The sequence below is a fragment of the Pan troglodytes genome, chromosome 15 (genome assembly GCF_028858775.2).
Source record: "Pan troglodytes isolate AG18354 chromosome 15, NHGRI_mPanTro3-v2.0_pri, whole genome shotgun sequence".
NCBI lineage: Eukaryota > Metazoa > Chordata > Mammalia > Primates > Hominidae > Pan > Pan troglodytes.
This window is the reverse complement of record NC_072413.2, coordinates 33,413,255-33,434,961: the sequence shown is the minus strand read 5'-3', so window position 1 is coordinate 33,434,961 and position 21,707 is coordinate 33,413,255. Positions and strand designations below refer to the sequence as shown.

Below are 21,707 nucleotides of genomic sequence, written 5' to 3'. Positions count from 1 at the left end.
TCACACCACTGCACTCCAGCCTGGGTGACAGGTCGAGACTCTGTCTCAAAAAATAATAATAATAATAATAATAATTTTGTGGCCGGGCACGGTGACTCATGCCTGTAATCCCAGCACCTTGGGAGGCCCAGGTGGGCAGATCACCTGAGGTCAGGAGTTTGAGACCAGCCTAACCAACACAGTGAAACCCCATCTCTACTAAAAATACAAAAATTAGCCAGATGTGGTGGTGCACACCTGCAATCCCAGGTATTCAGGAGGCTGAGGCATGAGAATCACTTAAATTGGGAGGCGGAGGTTGCAGTGAGCCAAGATCGCACCACTGCAAGATCGCACCACTGCACTCCAGCCTGGGTGATAAGAGTGAGACTCAGTCTCTAAATAAATAAATAAATAAATAAATAAAATTTTGTATTCAATGAGGCATTTTGTAGTGCCAGAGAGTAAGGAAGTACTAAAAAAAAAAATAAAGAAACAAAAAACACCTACAGCAACAAAAAGCTTGCAATGGCCAAAGGTAGAACACTGTGAGCAACAAAATAAGCAGTATTAGATTATAACCCAAAGTACTAAAAATAAATATCCATGAGTCCATACTACCATAAATAAATAAGTAAATAAGGTAGAACAGACAATTTCATGGGGAGAATTCCAAATAATTTATGTAAATACTCTGCCCTCAAGGAAGTGAAACATAACTCCTCCCGCCAGCTCTTTAACTGAGGGCTGCACATAGTGACTTCCTTCTGAAGAGTACAGTATGGCAAGGGGAAAAAAAAGAGTAACTTTACAGTTGAGAAAGCTGACAAAACTTCCTTAGCCAGGTGATCAAGGTTAACATCAACAGTGATAAGTCATGCTGATACTATCTACTTTTGATATGGTATGATGAGAATGGCATTTTGCCTCTGTGGTCTTCCTACCCAAAACCCACAACTGCAGTCTAATTATGAAAAACACAACATAAAAATCCCAATTGAGGGACATTCTACAAAATATTTGACCATTATTCTCAAAATTGTCAATTTCTTCATCAAAACTGAAGAAAAGTCTGAGTGACTGTCATAGGAACAAGAAGCCTAAAAAAACAAAATGACTAAATGTAATATGGTATCCTGGATGGGATTCCAGAAGAGAACAAGGACAATAAGCAAATCTAAATAAAGTATGGACTTTAGTTAATAGTAATATATCAATATTGGTTCACTAATTTTGACAAATGTACCATACTAATATCTTAGTGATAGAAAAAACTGGGTGTGGGGTATATGAGAACTCTACTAATCTTTGAAACTTTTCTATAAATTTATAACTTTTCTAAAATAAAAGTCTTATTGTAAAAAAACTTTAAAATCTACTATATATATAACATATATATAATTTTCTCAGATGGGATAAGTAAATATCATAAAAGTCAATTATTCCTGAAGAATTATTTTATTAATAAAAATAATATAACACTAATTTTAAAATAGTTTAAATGAGATATAAGAAATGGAGATGCTAAAACAAAATACTGGAGAGTAATTAAGAATTTTGCATACTTAGGCCGGGCGCGGTGGCTCACACCTGTAATCCCAGCACTTTGGGAGGCCAAGGTGGGCAGATCACGAGGTCAGGAGTTCAAGACCAGCCTGGCCAAGATAGTAAAACCCTGCCTCTACTAAAAATACAAAAATTAGCTGGGCGTGGTGGCAGGTGCCTGTAATGCCAGCTACTCGGGAGGCTGAGGCAGAGAATTGCTTGAACCCGGGAGGTGGAGGTTGCAGTGAGCCAAGATCGCGCCACAGCACTCTAGCCTGGGCAACAGAGTAAGACTCTGTCTAAAAAGAAAAACAAAACAAACAAACAAACAAAAAATTTTGCATACTTAATATTTTCACAATCATGGAATTGTCGTGGCTTTTGGGATTTTCACCTTCAAGTTCTTTTGGTAAAATATTAATACTGTTAAAATACTGTATTTTTTTTTTATATCAACAGGAATGTTTTATTTCATAGTCATTTACAAGCTTTGACTTCCAGTCCAGTCAGAAGTAAAATTAGAAGTATGTGTATGCATGTCTTAGTTCAAGCTCCTATCACAAAAATACCATTGACTGTGTGGTTTAAACCACAAACATTTATTTTTCATGGTTCTGAAGGCTGAGAAGTCCAAGATTAAGGCAACAGCAGATCTGATGTCTGGTGAGGGACCACTGTCTAGCCTTCTTGTGTCCTCACATGGCCAAGAGAGCAAGCTCTAGTCGTGTTCTTTCCTCATAAAGACAGACACTAAGCAGGGGCACTGTACCCTCATGGCCTCATCTGAACCTAATTACCTCCCAAAGGCCCCACCTCCTACTACCATGCCATTGGGGGCTAGGGGTTTAGCATAGGAATTCTGGAGGCAAACAAACATCCAATACAAAAGAATACAGGAGTGATTTTACACTGGGCTCTGAAATATCATCCTAAACCACAGCCTCTCACCTAAATTTCAAAAAAAAAAAGTTACACTTTCTCTGTTTGACATGCTAAGTTTTTGGTAAATTTTTCATTTAAAGAATGAATTCTTCTTTTATATAAAATTTGATCCACAGATTTTGGTCAACATGCCCTAGTGAATAAATGCAAACTTTATTTTTCAACACAGGAAACAAAATTTCCCACGTACTTTGTCAGATATTTTGATTACTAGAAATAAAATTATTTGAGATGAAGTGGTTCAAGTCTCCCTTGAAGGTTATAAATGATTTGACCTACAAGTTAAAGATTTAAACAGTGCATTGAGATAAATATTTGGTTGTTGTATACCACAATTTGCTCACCTACCTTACAGGAAATCCCTGAACTTGCTATATTTTATAGATTTGTCATCAGAAAAATCTGCTGTTTTATTGTTTTGACTGGTAACTTGATATTGCATCCAAGCAACTTATTTTTCAGCACATGCTTCTATAATTTCTTATTAGAATTATTTATTAACATTGCTATAAATTAGATGTTTGTTTCCAAGAAAAATGTATTTTACAAAAATAAGTACCTAGGCTTTGTTCTCAGTGTGTTTATTTTTTTATTTATTTTTTATTTTTTTTCTTTTTTATGGATCATTCTTGGGTGTTTCTCGCAGAGGGGGATTTGGCAGGGTCACAGGACAATAGTGGAGGGAAGGTCAGCAGATAAACAAGTGAACGAAGTTCTCTGGTTTTCCTAGGCAGAGGACCCTGCGGCCTTCCGCAGTGTTTGTGTCCCTGGGTACTTGAGATTAAGGAGTGGTGATGACTCTTAACGAACATGCTGCCTTCAAGCATCTGTTTAACAAAGCACATCTTGCACCGCCCTTAATCCATTCAACCCTGAGTGGATACAGCACATGTTTCAGAGAGCACAGGGTTGGGGGTAAGGTCACAGATCAACAGGATCCCAAGGCAGAAGAATTTTTCTTAGTACAGAACAAAATGAAAAGTCTCCCATGTCTACCTCTTTCTACACAGACACAGCAACCATCCGATTTCTCAATCTTTTCCCCACCTTGCCCCCCTTTCTATTCCACAAAACCGCCATTGTCTTCATCGCCCGTTCTCAATGAGCTGTTGAGTACACCTCCCAGATGGGGTGGTGGCCGGGCAGAGAAGCTCCTCACTTCCCAGAAGGGGCGGCCGGGCAGAGGCGCCCCTCACCTCCCGGACGGGGCAGCTGGCCGGGCGGGGGGCTGACCCCCCCACCTCCCTCCCGGACGGGGCGGCTGGCCGGGCGGGGGGCTGACCCCCCCACCTCCCTCCCGGACGGGGCGGCTGGCCGGGCAGAGGGGCTCCTCACTTCCCAGAAGGGGCGGCCGGGCAGAGGTGCCCCTCACCTCCCGGATGGGGCGGCTGGCCAGGCGGGGGGCTAACCCCCCCACCTCCCTCCCGGACGGGGCGGCTGGCCGGGCCGGGGGCTGACCCCCCCACCTCCCTCCCAGACAGAGCGGCTGGCCGGGCAGAGGGGCTCCTCACTTCCCAGTAGGGGCGGCCGGGCAGAGGCGCCCCCCCCCACCTCCTGGACAGGGCGGCTGGCCGGGCAGGGGGCTGATCCCCCCACCTCCCTCCCGGACGAGGCGGCTGGCCGGGCGGGGGGCTGACCCCCCCACCTCCCTCCCGGACGGGGCGGCTGGCCGGGCGGGGGGCTGACCCCCCCACCTCCCTCCCGGATGGGGCGGCTGGCCGGGAGGGGGGCTGACCCCCCCACCTCCCTCCCGGACGGGGCGGCTGGCCGGGCAGAGGGGCTCCTCACTTCCCAGTAGGGGCGGCCGGGCAGAGGCACCCCTCGCCTCCCGGACGGGGCGGCTGGCCAGGCGGGGGGGCTGACCCCCCCACCTCCCTCCCGGACGAGGCGGCTGGCCGGGCAGAGGGGCTCCTCACTTCCCAGTAGGGGCGGCCGGGCAGAGGTGCCCCTCACCTCCCGGACGGGGCGGCTGGCCGGGCGGGGGGCTGACCCCCCCACCTCCCTCCCAGACGAGGAGGGAGGACGCTCCTCACTTCTCAGACGGGGTGGCTGCCGGGCGGAGGGGCTCCTCACTTCTCAGACGGGGCGGTTGCCAGGCAGAGGGTCTCCTTACTTCTCAGACAGGGCGGCCGGGCAGAGACACTCCTCACATCCCGGACGGGGCGGCAGGGCAGAGGTGCTCCCCACATCTCAGACGATGGGCGGCCGGGCAGAGATGCTCCTCACTTCCCAGATGTGATGGCGGCCAGGAAGAGGCGCTCCTCACTTCCTAGATGGGATGGCGGCCGGGCAGAGACGCTCCTCACTTTCCAGACTGGGCAGCCAGGCAGAGGGGCTCCTCACATCCCAGATGATGGGCAGTCAGGCGGAGACGCTCCTCACTTCCCAGACGGGGTGGCTGCCAGGCAGAGGCTGCAATCTCGGCACTTAGGGAGGCCAAGGCAGGCGGCTGGGAGGTGGTTGTAGGGAGCCGAGATCACGCCACTGCACTCCAGCCTGGGCGCCATTGAGGACTGAGTTAACGAAACTCCGTCTGCAATCCCGGCACCTCGGGAGGCCGAGGCTGGCGGATCACTCGCGGTTAGGAGCTGGAGACCAGCCCGGCCGACACATTGAAACCCCGTCTCCACCAAAAAAATACGAAAACCAGTCAGGCGTGGCGGCGCACGCCTGCAATCGCAGGCACTCGGCAGGCTGAGGCAGGAGAATCGGGCAGGGAGGTTGCAGTGAGCTGAGATGGCAGCAGTACCGTCCAGCTTCGGCTCGGCATCAGAGGGAGACCGTGGAAAGAGGGGAGAGGGGAGAGGGGAGAGGGGGGAGGGGGGAGGGGGGAGAGGGGAGGGGGGAGGGGAGAGGGGAGAGGGGAGAGGGGAGAGGGAGCTCTATCTACCACACAGTCCTTCTCTCGGAGCAAAATACTGTATTTTTATCTTGCAGGATTATTTTGGTTCATTTGAAGAGGAATGGCTGTTTCCACTTATCCTCCAAGCTTAAACCCAATAAGATTACCTGTTATCTCTTTCCTCAACAGATGAGAAAATTTTCAGGGGGTTTTCCTGATATAACAGAGGCTTTCATAACATAACATGGAGAAAGAGAGACCTATTATAATTGGAAAGTTCCCATTTCAATTAATTCTGTAACTTTACATGCATAAGCAATTTCTACTTATTTATAGTCTAGGTAAGACTGACTAAACTAAATGATGTCAGGTTGACTTTGCAAGCTTCTTTTTTCACATTAAAGAAATAATACGGTCTCAGTCCGTTCACACAAAACACCTGAGACTAGGTAATTTATAAAGAACAGAAATTTGTTTCCTCAGAGTTCTGGAGGCTAGGAATTCTAAGATCAAGATGCCAGCAGGTTCTGTATCTGGTGAAGGCCTTGGGTCTCTGCTTCCAAGATGGCACCTTGAACACTGTGTCCTCACACAGTGAGGCAAAAGGAACAGAAGGACAAAAAGAGCTGAACTCACTCCCTCAAGCCCTTTTATAAGGGTGCTAATCCCATCCACGAGGGCAGAGCCCTCATGACCTAATCACCTCCTAAAGGCCTCACTTCTTAATACTGTGAAATTGAGAATTAAGTTTCAACATGAATGTGGAGTGGACACATTCAAACTATAGCAAGTACTCACTATAATTTTTTTTTTTTTTTTTTTTTTTAGATGGAGTCTCACTCTCTCGCCAGGCTGGAGTGCAGTGGTGCAATCTCGGCTTACTGCAACATCCGCCTTCCGGGTTCAAGCGATTCTCCTGCCTCAGCCTCCCGAGTAGCTGGGACTACAGGCACGCACCACCATGTCCAGCTAATTTTTGTATTTTTTTTTTTCAATGGAGTTTCACTCTTGTTGCCCAGGCTGGAGTGCAATGGCACGATTTCGGCTCACTGCAGCCTCCGCCTCCCGGGTTCAAGCAATTCTCCTGCCTCAGCCTCCGGAGTAGCTGGGATTACAGGTGCCCGCCACCACGCCTGGCTAATTTTTTGTATTTTTAGTAGAAACGGGGTTTCGCCATGTTGGTCAGGCTGGTCTCGAACTCCTGACATCAGGTGATCCACCTGCCTCCGCCTCCCAAAGTGCTGGGATTACAGGCGTAAGCCACCACGCCCGGCCTAATTTTTGTATTTTTAGTAGAGATGGGGTTTCACCATGTTGGCCAGGATGGTCTCAATCTCTTGACCTCGTGATCTGCCCGCTCAGCCTCCCAAAGTGCTGGGATTACAGGCGTGAGCCACTGCGCCCAGGCCTCACTGTAATTATTTAACAGACATCGAAGGCAATTCTGATACTAGAACTTACATAAGTACCTCTTCAGAGTGCTTACTACACAGCAGTAATATTAGGGACATATGCTTCTTTTTGTAACCAAACTTTTAAAGAACTGAAATTATAATTATAAAATTTTAAAACAAGGTCTAGCCCTGCTGTGGATTACCATGGATCTGAAGTGAAAAATCAGCTTAAAAATTTATTTTCCAAAAGAGTCAAAGGGCAGGAGTCCTCCTATTTAGTCTTCTCACCAACTTCCTAGCATTAGTTATTGCTGAGGTATTGAGGCCTGTTTAGTACTTTCAGAAGCCTCTCTCAAGCTCACCCACTGTTCTCCTGACTCCTTTACTGCTGATGCTTACACAATCCATTCACCGGTTCGTAACAAGAATGTTGTGAATAGTACTCAGAGTGCCCACATGGCCCTGCCCTCTGAGGGTTCACAGGAAAAATCCCTTTGGTTTCAATATTAGGAATAATGGAACATTCTCTGAACAATTTGTTTCTATTTAATCTTATGAATTATGTGAAGCCTATAAATGAATGAGTCTTATAGTGGAAATAGCTCCTTTGGAAGATATACCAGAATTGGGTGTTCCTTCAAATTTCCCCATTCTCCAAAGCTCTGATTTCTCCCTTCTGCTACTGCTCTTAGCCTACCTCCTTTGAGAATCTCTTTAGGAAAGAGAAATGTTTATGATGAGAATATGAGGTACTTACAAATGATGTGCAAGCAGATAAAAGCATGAGCCCCTGCTGTTAAGTGATCATGTTATCATCTTCAGGTTTGCTGACAGAATTTACAGCCAAATTAATAGAGCACTTCACCATATGCATTTTGTGCACCAACCTTAAACCTTTTATTTCCCTAAGCTTATTTTCCCTTTGTACCCTTTTTACATTAACTTTATTTTAACTTATTTTAAATTTATTTTATTTTCTGTATCGCATATATTATAACCATCTTACATCTTTCATAAGACAAAATGGGGTAGAAATAATATACCAATAAGGAGTATCCACTTGAGTTGGCAGAGTGAATACTCTAAGGAACAATATACCCTTCCTAATACTATCTAGAAAAAAAGCCATGTCTAAATCACTGCAAAAGAAATCTAAGATCTGAACTGATCTTAATCAACTGATCTTAATCGTATTTGACTGGGATAAAAATCAGCCTTTATATTAGTGAAAATTGTGAAACAGAAACAATTTTAAAAGGAAAAAAATGCTGTTTTAAAATAAAAATTACCAGAAAATTATGATTAAAGTGTTACCACTGTAATAATCAGGTAAGAATAATTTATATAGCTTTATAAACAGTTTAAGTAAATTTACTACTTACTCTGCAATTGCTGTTTACCTTACTGACAACAAATATTTAAACTTTTCTTGTTAAAATGGGTATTATATTTTCATAAGTGGCCTCTTCCTACCACACTCTCAAGGAGAGTGTTTTAAAACACTGTCATGGAAGCAAGATATACACAATAATGACTCACGAGACAATCTCACCACACCCTAAATGGTTATCACACAGACATTATCAATGACACATCAGTGATGGGAAATCAACTTGCTATGAGGATTTTGCCAGAGAGAGAACAGAGATGGGAGCTTGGCAACACAGTGTTTTTAATGCTGTTCGAAGACACTGGATCACTTGACTTCTACAACAATTGGGGAAATCTTGTTTCAAACACTATGCAGAATGTTCCTTTCTGGGACATTTGAAAAGAAAGGACTATGAAGCCAAATCACTATAGAAATTTTGCCTGGCTCCATTCATCTTGCTAGTTATGCCCTTGATCACTTCACTAAAAACCCACCTGACAGTTGATCATTAACTTCATTAGCAGTTGGTAAGAATAATTCTGAGTGATGCAGACTATCCCAGCAGTCACACGACAAAACATAACTCTTAACACATGTCAAGGCAGGAGTGGGTGAAGTGATACATGACAAAAGGAAGTAGTCAGCCTGGCACTGTTTGACCTAGGGCAATATGACTTCCCTGAGTTGCCATGTCATGAAAAATGAATAGTAAGAAAAAACCCAAGAACCATTCTTTTGTGTTCTTTAGTGAATTCTGGATTGGCATCCACTAATGCAAATTTGTTTCCTCAAGTCACTTATATCACCCTTGACTACCCAGCAGTAACTCCTTAAAACTAAGGAGTCATGATTAGATTTACTTTTCCCCATGTGATGAAAATATTTATTTTCTGAGACAGGGTCTCACTCTGTTACCCAGGATGGAGTGCATCAGTGCAATCATGGCTCACTGCAGCCTAGATCTTCAGGGCTCAAGTGATCCTCCCCCCGCCTCAGCCTCCTGAGTTGGTGGGACTACAGGTGTGTGCTACCATACCCAGCTTATTTTTAAAATTTTATTTTTCGTAGACATGGCGGGGGGCAGGGGGGTCTCACTATGTTGCCCAGGCCAGTCTCTAACTCCTGGGCTCAAGTGGTCCTCCCACCTCGGCCTCCCAAAGTGTTGGGATTACAGGTATGAGCCACCATGCCTGGCCTGAAATAGCACTTAAATGCTGCTACCTGATTAGTTGTTTTAAGATTCACAGCCCAAGTTTATAATTTCTATTGACTTATTTATTTTTAGATCTTCTTCCAAGAATCCACATTAACAGTGACTTGTTTGGATGATATTTGTTGGGGGATATTTCAGATTCCCTAGGGAGAAACTTACAATTACATTGCTTTGATATTACATATAATTACTTTAAGTCTGAGGTTTTTCCCAATTTATACATTCTCCTTGGACTCCTTAACATATGTTTCTTAAAGTCATAATCTAGGTAATTTAAACTATTATAATACTAAAGTAACTCCTTGATAACATAACTGTTGGTTATGAAAACATGAGAAACTTCTTTTTTGAAAATGAAAGAAGTATGTCACTCTTAGAACTAAGTTCCAGTTTCCTAAGTTTCACATATATAGTTAAAAAAATAGATTTCTACCCTAAGAATCATTAAAAGATCTATCTGACTTCTAAAATTGCTTGTTTTTGAGTTTCTCAAATTCAAGTTTGAAAATTAATATTCTGCAGAAGAGCAGAAACATTATTGTTTAAGTTTATACCATTAAAGATTTATTTTAGTTTCTTATCTTTAAAATATGTGTGAGTTTTTAAAAAGAACTAGAATAAGTATTTGTAAAAATACATAACTATATAAAGGAAGAAGTGACTGGTCAGTGGAGAATTTCTACTTCCAGGCTTTTTTCCCTGAATATACATAAAAACACACACAGTAATTTTTTTTTTATTTTCAAAAAATGGGATCATCCTGTACATTTTGTTTTCAACTTGTCTTTTTCATGTATCATGGGTACCTTTCTATGTCAGTAAACTCACCTCCAGTACTCAGTTGGCTTCTGTATAATTTCCAATTTTTTGCTATTACAGAGGTACAATGAAAATTATGTATCTTTATGTACCTGTGCAAATATTTCTGCAGAACAGATTTCTGAAAGTGGAACTGATACATCACTGTATATTTTGAATAGATACAGTACCAAACAGACTCCATAAAGCTGAATTAACTTACATTCCTATGTATGGCATAAAAGAGTATGGCCTAGTTAATGTTTTCTAATATCTATAATTAAAATATTTTATATAATAAAACACCGCATATGCTAATACCACATTTATCTGAACACTGTTCAAATATGTTTCATATAAATGAATTTCAAGATAAATAAAACTTAAAATCATGTGTGAGAGGAACTTTCTGGAAAGCATTATGATTTTCTTGCCTTCTTAATTATGCAGATAGTTACAATTTACGATTTTCTTTACAATTATAAATTTTCAAAAAAGAAATCACAATTTGCCTATCTTCTGAAATAGGATATACTAGTCATAGTTTAAGACTTTCTTTATAATTTTGAAGATTATATATTGGATGCTACTTTCTTTGATACAGTAATGGCTGTTGAGGCTACTGAGCTGTTTGCTGGAAGGCTGAGCTGGATCCAGAAGGTTGTACTTTTTGACTTTTTTAAAAAAAATTAATTAATTAATTATACTTTAAGTTCTGGGATACACGTGCCAAACTTGCAGGTTTGTTACATAGGTATACACGTGCCATGGTGGTTTGCTGCACCCACCAACCCGTCATCTACATTAGGTATTTCTCTTAATGCTATCCCTCCCCTAGCCCCTCATCCCCCGACAGGCCCTGGTGTGTGATGCTCCCCTCCCTGTGTCCATGTGTTCTCATTGTTCAACTTGTACTTACGAGTGAGGACATGAGGTGTTTGGTTTTCTGTTCCTGTGTTAGTTTGCTGAGAATGATGGTTTCCAGCTTTCTCCATGTCCCTGCAAAGGACATGAACTCATCCTTTTTTATGACTGCATAGTATTCCATGGTGTATATATGCCACATTTTCTTTATCCAGTCTATCACTGATGAGCATTTGGGTTGCATTCTTGTACACCAATAATAGACAAACAGAGAGCCAAATCATGAGTGAACTCTCATTCATAATTGCTACAAAGAGAGTAAAATACCTAGGAATACAACTTACAAGGGAAGTGAAGGACTTTTTGACTTCTTATGGCAGCATTTTTCTTTCAACCTGGACAGCAGTCTCTCTCTTCTCCCTAATGTAAGCATACCTGCCTCTAGTAGTAATCCCATCCCTCCACTTTCAATCCATGCATAAAAACTCTAATATGCTGCTCCTCATATATATATTTGAAAAAGAAAAAAAAAATTCCTCAAACAGCTTCTCAGAGTAGACATGAGGACAGTATGTTCTTCAAAGAAGGACACCCAAGTGTGAATAAGACACCCAAGTTTTGGGACATAAGGGACAAGACATTCTACCTCTAAAGCCAGATGTTAAGAGAGAGTCTTTAAACGGGAGAAACAATTATATGGAAAAGAGTAGTTAAAAGTCAAGGAGGTATGATAAAAATTCTACTTCAATATTTAACATTTCCTATTGTAAACATAATAGGGTATTTCTAAGTTTCCTTCCCACTTTAACATTATTGAAACATAATTTCAAGCATGGGGATCGAGAAACTCACATTTCTACAGTTGGGGCAAAAAAAAAAAAAAAAAAAATACACCCGGGATTATATACACACAAAAATACTGAGCATAGTTTATTGTATCTTAGGTGCTTTATGGTATTGAAACTTTTACAAGAGGTTATGTAAATCAACAGAAAGAAATAAAATAACGTGAGTGGCAGAAAAAATAAGAACTTACTGTCAAGTAAACACTTTACCAAATGACCTTTAATGACCAATACTTGTGCCTCTATTTTTCTCTCACTGTAGTAAAACCAACTAACAGATGGCAATCAAAACAAATTCTACAGTGTTTTCACCAAACCACTTTCTATTCAATGCCCCAAGCATGCTATAAGAATGAAAGCATTCAGTGCTGGTGTCAGCCATAACTCTTTTAAATTACATTATAAATTTTCATTCTGCTGAAGCCATTTTAACCAATTCTCAGTTATCCACAGAAATAGGGAGCAGAATTTTGAAGAGCTAGCATGATTAACTAAAATGATGTGCTTTTCCCCCCATACATCCTCTATTAGAGGAGCTTATGAACACTGAAAATCCAAAATGCAAGCTGCAAAAGGAACAAAGAACAAAAGCATTAGGACTGAATTATGGGTAGGTATGTGGGGGAAGAGAGAATGAGAGAGAAAATGCAGCATTAGAAGCTTTCCACTTCATATCCTTTTTCTTTTTTTTTTTTTCCACTCTGTCACCCAGGCTGGACTGTAGTGGCACAATCTAGGCTCACTCAACCTCTGGCTCCCGGGTTCAAGCGATTCTCCTGCCTCAGTCTCCCTAGTAGCTGGGATTACAGGCACGCGCCACCATGCCTGGCTAATTTTTGTATTTTTAGTAGAGACAGGGTTTCGCCGTGTTGGTCAGGCTGGTCTTGAACGCCTGACCTCAGGTGATCCACCCTCCTTGGTCTCCCAAAGTGCTGGGATTACAGTACAGGTGTGAGCCACCATGCCCGGCCCCTCCTTTTGTTTTCTTAATGGAAAGTTATTATACTATGTTGTCCCTGCCTCCTCAAGGGGGTCTCACAGCACCAATTATTAGTGATAACCGAAAAGAAAACCTAATTTATTGAAATGGAAGTTACAAAGGTATGTGTAAAGTATGAGTCATGGAGACTTTTAGAATTTCCTCCCTGATCATTCTAGGATAAATGGTCAACAAAAGCATGGTCTCTTTTCACAAAAAACTACTATGAAGGAACTTGATATTGAAAAAGACAATCCAGGCAAAGACAGTTTTGCATTGCCATGTTGAAACTCATCTCTAGTTCCTGGGCTAGACTTGGCAATCCTGATGTAACTGAAAATACAGACAGAAGTGACTAGGCAGAATGAGGTTACTTTGGAAGAATCAAGAAAGACCTTTGAGGTGCTGATAATAATCCAGCCATTTGAAGATGGAAGAATATTAAAGAAATAGCAAGTACGAAGATTTGGGGGCAGGAACAAATTCAGCATGTTTGAGGGGCAGGAAAAATCCTAGTGTACCTATAATTCAGTGAAAGACAATGAGAAAAAACCAGATGAGGTTGAAAAGAGAGGCAAAGACCAGATAATGAGAGTTACTATAATCCACGACGAGGAACTTGGATTTTATTCTAAGTGTAAAGGGAAGTTATTGAGGCAAGCATGAAAAAAGCAAGGAGACCACTTAGGAGTTTTGGTGAGAGATGATGTTAATGGAGATGGAAAGAAGTGACTAGACTATGGGATATTTTGGGGGGTTAAAACCAAGAAAACTTGTCAGTCTACTGGGGTTAAAACCAAGAAAACTTGTCAGTCTACTGGGGTTAAAACCAAGAAAACTTGTCAGTCTACTGGATATAGGAGTAGTGAGAAAGAGTAATTGTGGCTGGCTGGAATCCTTGGTTTTTGGTTTGAGCAATTTGGTGGATAGTAGTGCCAATTACCCACCCCAGTTTTTGTTTCTTTTTGTTTGTTTGTTTGTTTTGGTTTGGTTTTGGTTTTGGTTTTGGTTTTTGAGACTGTTGTCCAGGCTGGAGTGCAGTGGCATGATCACACCTCACTGCAGCCTCAAATTCCTGGGCTCAAGAAATCCTCCTGCCTCAGCCTTCTGAGAAGCTGGAACCACAGGTGCATGCCATCACATCCAGCTAATGTTTTTGATCTTCTGTAGAGATGGGGTCTCGCTATGTTGCCTAGGCTGGTCTCGTACTCCTGGGCTCAAGTGATTCTCCCGCCTCAGCCTCCTAAAGTGCTGGGATTACAGGTTGTATTAGTCTGTTTTCATGCTGCTGATAAAGACATACCCAAAACTGGGTAATTTATAATGAAAAAGAGGTTTAATGGACTCACAGTTCCACGTGGCTTGGGAGGCCTCACAATCATGGCAGAAGGTAAAAGGCACGTCTTACATGGCGGTGGGCCCAAGAGAGAATGAGAGAAGTGAAAGGGGAAACCTCTTATAAAACCATCAGATCTTGTAAGACTTCTTCACTACCACAAGAACAGTATGAGGGAAACTGCCCCCATGATTCAATTATCTCCCACCAAGTTCCTCCTACAACATGTGGGAATTATGGGAGCTACAATTCAAAATGAGATTTGGGTGGAGACATAGCCAAATCATATAACAGGTGCATGCTACCATGCCTGGCTTTGTTCAGAAGTATTTGTAAGAGTCCAAATAACATGTTGGGAAATGGCTGTTCATAAAAAGAAATCCATGAACCTAAAACTGCTCTAGGAAAATTAAGTTTATTAAATTAAAAAAGAAAAAAGAAATCCAATCCAAGAAAATCTAAAATATCTTGCAACAGATTATGATGAAGAGATGTTGGTTCAAGTGCTATATAAAAGTTGACTCAAGTAGTATGTAAGGGTCCATAACTAATACTTTTAAATACAGTCAGCCGGGTGCGGTGGCTCATGCCTGTAATCCCAGCACTTAGGGAGGCCAAGTAGTCGGATCAGGAGGTCAGGAGATTGAGACCATCCTGGCCAACATGGTGAAACCCTGCCTCTACTAAAAATACATAAATTAGCCAGACGTGGTGGCACGTGCCTGTAATCCCCGCTACTCAGGCGGCTGAGGCAGGAGAATTGCTTGAACTCCGGAGGCGGAGGTTGCAATGAGCCAAGATCATGCCACTGCACTCCAGCCTGGGTGACAGAGCAAGACTCCATCTCAAAAAAAATAAAAATAAAAATAATAAAATAAATTTAGTCATAGTTTCTTCAAAATTACAACATACTCCGGAGATTTAAATGTTACTAGACCATTTTGCAATACTTTTTTTTTTTTTTTTCCTTTTTGAGACAGAGTTTCACTCTTGTTGCCCAGGCTGGAGTGCAATGGCTCGATCTCGACTCACTGCAACCTCTGCCTCCTGGGTTCAAGCGATTCTCCTGCCTCAGCCTCCCGAGTAGCTGGGATTACAGGCATGCACCACCACGCCCGGGTAATTTTGTATTTTTAATAGAGACAGGGTTTCGCCATGTTGGCCAGGCTGGTCTTGAACTCCTGACCTCAGATGATCCACTCACCTCGGCCTCCCAAAGTGCTGGGATTACAGGCATGAGATACTGCACCTAGCCTTTTTTTTTTTTTTTTTTTAAGACGGAGTCTCACTCTGTCACCCAGGCTGGAGTGCAGTGGCGCAATCTCAGCTCACTGCAACCTCTGCTGCCGGGTTCAAGCGATTCTCTGGCCTCAGCCTCCCAAGTAGCTGAGATTACAGGAAAGTGCCACCACACCCAGCTAATTTTTGTATTTTTAGTAGAGACAGGGTTTCAGCATCTTGGCCAGGCTGGTCTTGAACTTCTCACCTCTTGATCCACCCGCCACAGCCTCCCAAAGTGCTGGAATCACAGGCATGAGACACTATGCCCAGCCTGCAATGCTTATTTTTTTAAAAAATTTTATCTCATGTATTTTGGGTAAATACTATTTTCTATTCTGACAATTCAAGTAAATCTTTAATGAAAAGAATCATGCACGAACACAAGAATCATTGTTAATAGACAACAGGATACACAATATGCATTTCTTGTTTAGATAACACAATCATTAGCCTAACCTTGTGGCTAGCATTCCTGTTATTGATCTATGGTCATATCCTCACAGCTTAAAACAGTATCTGGCTTGGAATGGGTGCTCAAGAAACAGTAATTGAATCAACCTAATAATTCCCTGCCAAGTTTCTGTAACTGTTCTTCTTAAAAGACAGGCTATATAATCAATCTGCTAGTCACTCAGAATCCTTCCCTCTTCTTTAAAAAAAAAAAAAAGCTCAGAATTTTTCTTTTTCTGAAAAATTGAAACCAGGGAAATATATTACTTTATGCAGGCTGGGCACCATGGCTCACACCCATAATCCCAACACTTTGGGAGGCTGAAGCAGGCGGATCACTTGAGCCCAGGGGTTTGAGACTAGCCTGGACAACATGGCAAGGCCCCATCTCTAAAAACAACAACAACAAAAATACTTTAAGCAAAATACAATTTACAGTTGAAAAACATCTACAAGAAAAGTAGTAAGACTTAGTCTGCCTAGATTTACAGGTTAAACAAATAAATAGGGTGAAGGTTAGTCCCCTTTAATCTCACTATATTCTAAATTATGTTGGTTTATCAGGTACTCAAGATTGAACTGTTTCCCTAACAATGCAAACTCTGTAACTGCAAGAACTAAAACTATAAAACTCTTAGAAGAAACATAGGCATTAATCTTCATGACCTTGGATTAGGCAATACTTTCTTTCTTTCTTTCTTTTTTTTTTTTAGACAGAGTCTTGCTCTGTCGCCAGGCTGGAGTGCAGTGGTACGATCTCAGCTTACTGCAACCTCCGCCTCCCGAGTAGCTGGTACTACAGGCACCCACCACCACACCCAGCTAATTTTTGTATTTTTAGTAGAGACAGAGTTTCACCATGTTGGCCAGGATGGTCTTGATCTCTTGACCTCGTGATCTGCCTGTCTTGGCATCCCAAAGTTCTGGGATTATAGGCGTGAGCCACCGCGCCCAGCCCCTAGGCAATGATTTCTTAGATTAGACACCAAAAGCACAGGCAACAAAAGAAAAAATAAATTGGACTTCATCAAAACTAAAACTTCCATGCCTCAAAGGATATCATCAAAACACCGAAAAGAGAATCCAAAGCCTGGGAGAAAATACTTACAGATTATATATCTGATAAAGATCTAGTATTTGGTATATAGTTAAAAATTATAACTCAGCTGGGTGTGATGGCTCACACCTGTAATCCCAGCACTTTGGGAGGCCGAGGCGGGCAGATCACGAGGTCAGGAGTTTGAGACCAGCCTGACCAACATGGTGAAACCCCATCTCTACCAAAAATACAAAAATGAGCCAGGCATAGTGGTGCACGCCCATAATCCCAGCTACTCAGGAGGCTAAGGCAGGAGAATCGCTTGAACCCGGGAGGTGGAGGTTGTAGTGAGCCGAGATCATGCCACTGCATTCCAGCCTGGGCAACAGAGTGAGACTCTGTCTCAAAAAAAAAAAAAAAAAATTACAACTCAACAATAATAATAAAAAACAATTAAAAATGGGCAAAGAAATAGACATTTCTGGCCAGGCACGGTAGCTCATGCCCGTAAGCCCCACACTTTGGGAGGCTGAGGTCAGGTGTTCAAGACCAGCCTGAACAACATGGTGAAACCCTGTCTCTAATAAAAACACAAAAATTAGCCAGGTGTGGTGGCACATGCCTGTAATCCCAGCTACTCAGGAGGCTGAGGCAGGAAAATCGCTTGAACCCAGGAGGTGGAGGTTGTAGTGAACCGAGATCGCGCCACTGCACCACTCCAGCCTGGGCGACAAAGCGAGACTCTGTCTCAAAAAATAAAAAAGAAAAGAAATATACATTTCTTCAAAGAAGATATACAAATGGCCATTAAATATATTAAAGGATATTCAACATCATGCATCATTAACAAATGCAAATCAAAACTACAAGATACTGGGCCAGGTGCTCACGCCTGTAATCCCAGCACTTTGGGAGGCCAAGGCAGGCAGATCACCTGAGGTCAGGACTTTGAGACCAGCCTGGCCAACATGGCGAAAACCCGTCTCTACTAAAAATACGAAAAAAAAAAATTAGCCAGGCATGGTGGTGCACACCTGCAGTCCCAGCTACTCAGGAGTCTGAGCCACGAGAATTGCTTAACCCAGGAGGCAGAGGTTGCAGTGAGCTGAGATCATGCCACTGCACTCCAGCCTCGGTGACAGTGAGACTCCATCTAAAAAAAAAAAAAAAAACAAAGAAACTACAATATACCAGGTCCTGCATTTCTTACATGACCAAAACAAACAAAAAAAGATACCACTTCACACCTGCTAGGATGACTATAATCAAAAAGACAAATAACAAGTGTTCGTGAGGATGTGGAGACATTGGAACCTTTATACACAGCTGATGAGAATGCAAAATGGTGCAGATGCTTTGGAAAACAGTTGGGAAGTTCAAAAGATTAAACACAGAGTTATCATATGACCCACCAATTCTACTCCTAGGTATATAGCCAAAAGAAATGAAAACATATGTCCACACAAAAACTTGTGCCTAAATGTTCATAGTAGCATTACTCATAATAGCCAAGAAGTGGTAACAACCCAAAGGTCCATCAACTACAGAACGAATAAATAAAATGTGGCATATCCATACAATGGAACACGATTTGGCAATAAAAGGGAATGAAATACTGATTCCTGCTACAAAATGGATGAACTTTGAAACGCTATGCTAAGTGAAAATATGAAATGTCTGGAATAGGTAAATTCATAAAGATAGAAAGAAGGCCAGACATGGTGGCTCAGTCCTATAATCCCAGCACTTTGGGAGGACTGCCTGAGGCCAGGAGTTCAAGACCAGCCTGAGCAACACAGTGAGACCCTGTTTCCATGAAAATAATAATAATAATAATAAAATTAGCTGGGCCTGGTGGTGTGTGCCTGCAGTTCTAGCTACTTGGAAGGCTGAGGCAGAGGACCACTTGAGCCCAGGAGGTCAAGTCTGCAGTGAGATATGACTGCACCCTTACCCTCCAGCTTGGGCAACACAAGTACCTGTCTCAAAAGAAAAAAAAAAAAAAGAAAATGAAAGAAAAAAGGAAAAGACAGAATGAAGACTAGTGGTTGCCAGGGACCAATGGGAGGAAGAAACTGGGAGTTAGTGCTAATGGGTATGAGGTTTCTTCAAGAAAAATGAAAATGTCCTGGAATAGGATAGTGGTGATGATTGCAAAACTTTGTGAATACAGTAAAAACCACTGAATTGTGCACTTTAAAAGGGTGAATATTATGTTATATAAATATTATATTTCTCAATAAAAAAGAAAAAAAATACAACCATTAAAGAATTGAGACATGACTTGGCCAAGTCTCCAATTGTGCCAAAAGCAAAATCTAGGCGGCATGGTGGTTTATACCTGTAATCCCAACACTTTGGGAGGCCACAGCAGGCAACTTAAGCCCAGGAGTTCAAGACCAGCCCGGGCAACATGACAAAACCCCGTCTCCACAAAAAAAAGAAAAAAAAAAAAAAAATTAGCTGGACTTGGTGGCATGTGTATGTAGTCCCAGCTACTCAGAAGGCTGAGGTTGGGGGGTGTCTTGAGCCCAGGGACTTTATAGTCCCCAGTTCCACTTAGCACATCTTGTAATCATACTTCCTCATTATTAACATGCCAGAAACTGTAAGATGAAACACTGGTTTAGGAATAAATAACTTTTAAGCAAAAAAACAAACAAAAAAGTATACTATTTCAGTAACCAACAAAATTGTACATTAATCCATATAGTTCATACCATAATCTTGTTTTGGAATCACAATTAACATGTGAGTATACACTTTCATATCTGAATTGAAGGCTGTTCTGTTCTAAATCACTTTTGGCCATAACAGTTCTGTACATCCTCATGGTGACATATTACACACCACTCTCCTTAGAGCCTGTGCTATTCATCTTCACTTTTATAACACTTTTAGGACCAACAGCATGACACTAAGGTTGAAAAATACTGGAGTTTACCTGTATTTCACATCTGATTATTGCTTTTTCTTTCTTTGAATTATGCCATTCTGGAAGTTAGTCAATTTTGCTTGAATGTCTATGGGAAGGTATTGGCAGGTAGAAGTTTGCAGGCTCAGTGGCAACTTTTCAAAATGCAAAAATCAGTCATAACAACCTCTTCTTGCTTTAAAATTCTGTACCTTAGTCTTAGAAAAGCAACTTCCACTGTCTTTTATTACATTGTCAGGAAACCTTTGGCAAATATTTAAAGTTAAGATTTAGGTTAAAACTACAAATTTACAAGAGAAAAACAATCCCATTAAAAAGTGGGCAAAGGACATGAACAAAAATTTCACAAAAGAAGACAAACATGTGGCCAACAAGCATATGAAAAAAAAGCTCAATATCACTGATCATTAGAGAAATGCAAATCAAAACCACAGTGAGATACCATTTCACACCAGTCAGAATGGCTGTTACGGAAAAGTCAAAAAATAATACATGCTGGTGAGGTTGCAGAGAAAAGGGAACACTTATACACTGTTGGTGGGAGTGTAAATGAGTTTAACCATTGTGGAAAGCAGTATGGCAATTTCTCAAAGTGCTAAAAGCAGAACTACCATTCAACCCAGCAATCCCATTACTGAGCATATACCCAGATGAGTAGAAATCATTCTACCATAAAAATACATGCAAATGAATGTTCACTGCAGTACTATTAACAATAGCAAAGACATGGAATCAACCTAAATGCCCATCAATGACAGATTGGATAAAGAAAATGTGGCACATATACAACATGGAGTACTATGCAGCCAAAAAAAGAACGAGATCATGTCTTTTGTAGGAACATGGATGGAGATGGAGGCTATTATCGTTAGCAAACTAATGCAGAAACAGACATCCAAATACTACATGTTCTCACTTATAAGTGGGAACTAAATTATAAAAGCTTATGAACACAAATAAAGAAACAACAGACACTGGGGTCTACTTGAGCGGGGAGTGTGGGAGAAGGCAGAGGAGCAGAAAAGATTAACTATTGAGTACTGGGCTTAATACCTGGGTGATGAAATAATATGTATAACAAACCCCCTTGACAAATGTTTATGTATGTAACAAACCTTCCCATGTACCCCCAAGCTTAAAATAAAAGTTTTTAAAAAAAGATTTAGGTTAAAATTAAACAGTGTAACAGTGTGTGGAGCTACGAATATAACTAATTCAACTGAGGTGGCAATGTATAGCTAATTCTGTACACACCCAGGCAATGATAGTCACCAATAAATCTCTACATGGTGGCTGGCAAGTTTCTACTGACATCAATTATAACATAGACTTCAGAAAAGTTAAAATATAAAAAAGATTCATTTGAAAATTGAGAAAATAAAATACATTTACAACTAGAACTTTCTTTTTTTAGTTCCTTAATCTCTATCACCCTTAAGCTATAGGCTCTGAGATCAAGATATGTGATAATGGTGCTATTCCATAAACAATGAATGTAAAAAAGTTATCTTCTCATTAATGAACTTACAGAGAATACTAGATATATAATCAACCATTAATGTAAAAGGACCGAGAAAAATGTGTAATGTATAATGCAGAGAGTTTATAGGAAGAGCATAAATAATATGTACATCACTCCACAGACAAAAGGTCTGGAAATCTCTTCAAAGATGGAAAAAACTTAAAACTTATAGAACTTCGAATTCCTAATTTTTCCTTTATGTACACTTATAGGTAATTGTATTAAGAGAAAGATAAGGAAGACAGAAAAGACAGTGAAGAATATTCCCTTTCTGGAACTATTTCATTAAAGTTTGTCCCACAATTTAAAAAAATGTGTTTGACCTAAAAAATGGGGAAGAAACCATCCAGCCCTTTTCACTTAGCGGACTC

At 41.4% G+C, this 21,707-nt stretch overlaps 1 protein-coding gene across 15 annotated transcripts in view; it reads right to left on the bottom strand.

Moving 5' to 3' along the window:
• PRORP (protein only RNase P catalytic subunit) overlaps positions 1-21,707 on the bottom strand; it is a 160,823-nt gene that overhangs the window by 72,122 nt on the left and 66,994 nt on the right. For 2 of the 15 annotated variants that reach the window (XM_063793314.1, XM_063793313.1), the window contains one exon: positions 10,236-11,194. The exons of 12 other annotated variants lie outside the window; for them this stretch is intronic. In XM_063793314.1, the coding sequence (XP_063649384.1) occupies positions 11,102-11,194 (93 nt within the window). In that variant the 3' untranslated portion in view covers positions 10,236-11,101. Of the gene's footprint in view, positions 1-10,030; positions 11,195-21,707 lie in introns of those variants that run through there. One more of the 15 variants, XM_054666490.2, reaches the window with a different exon arrangement.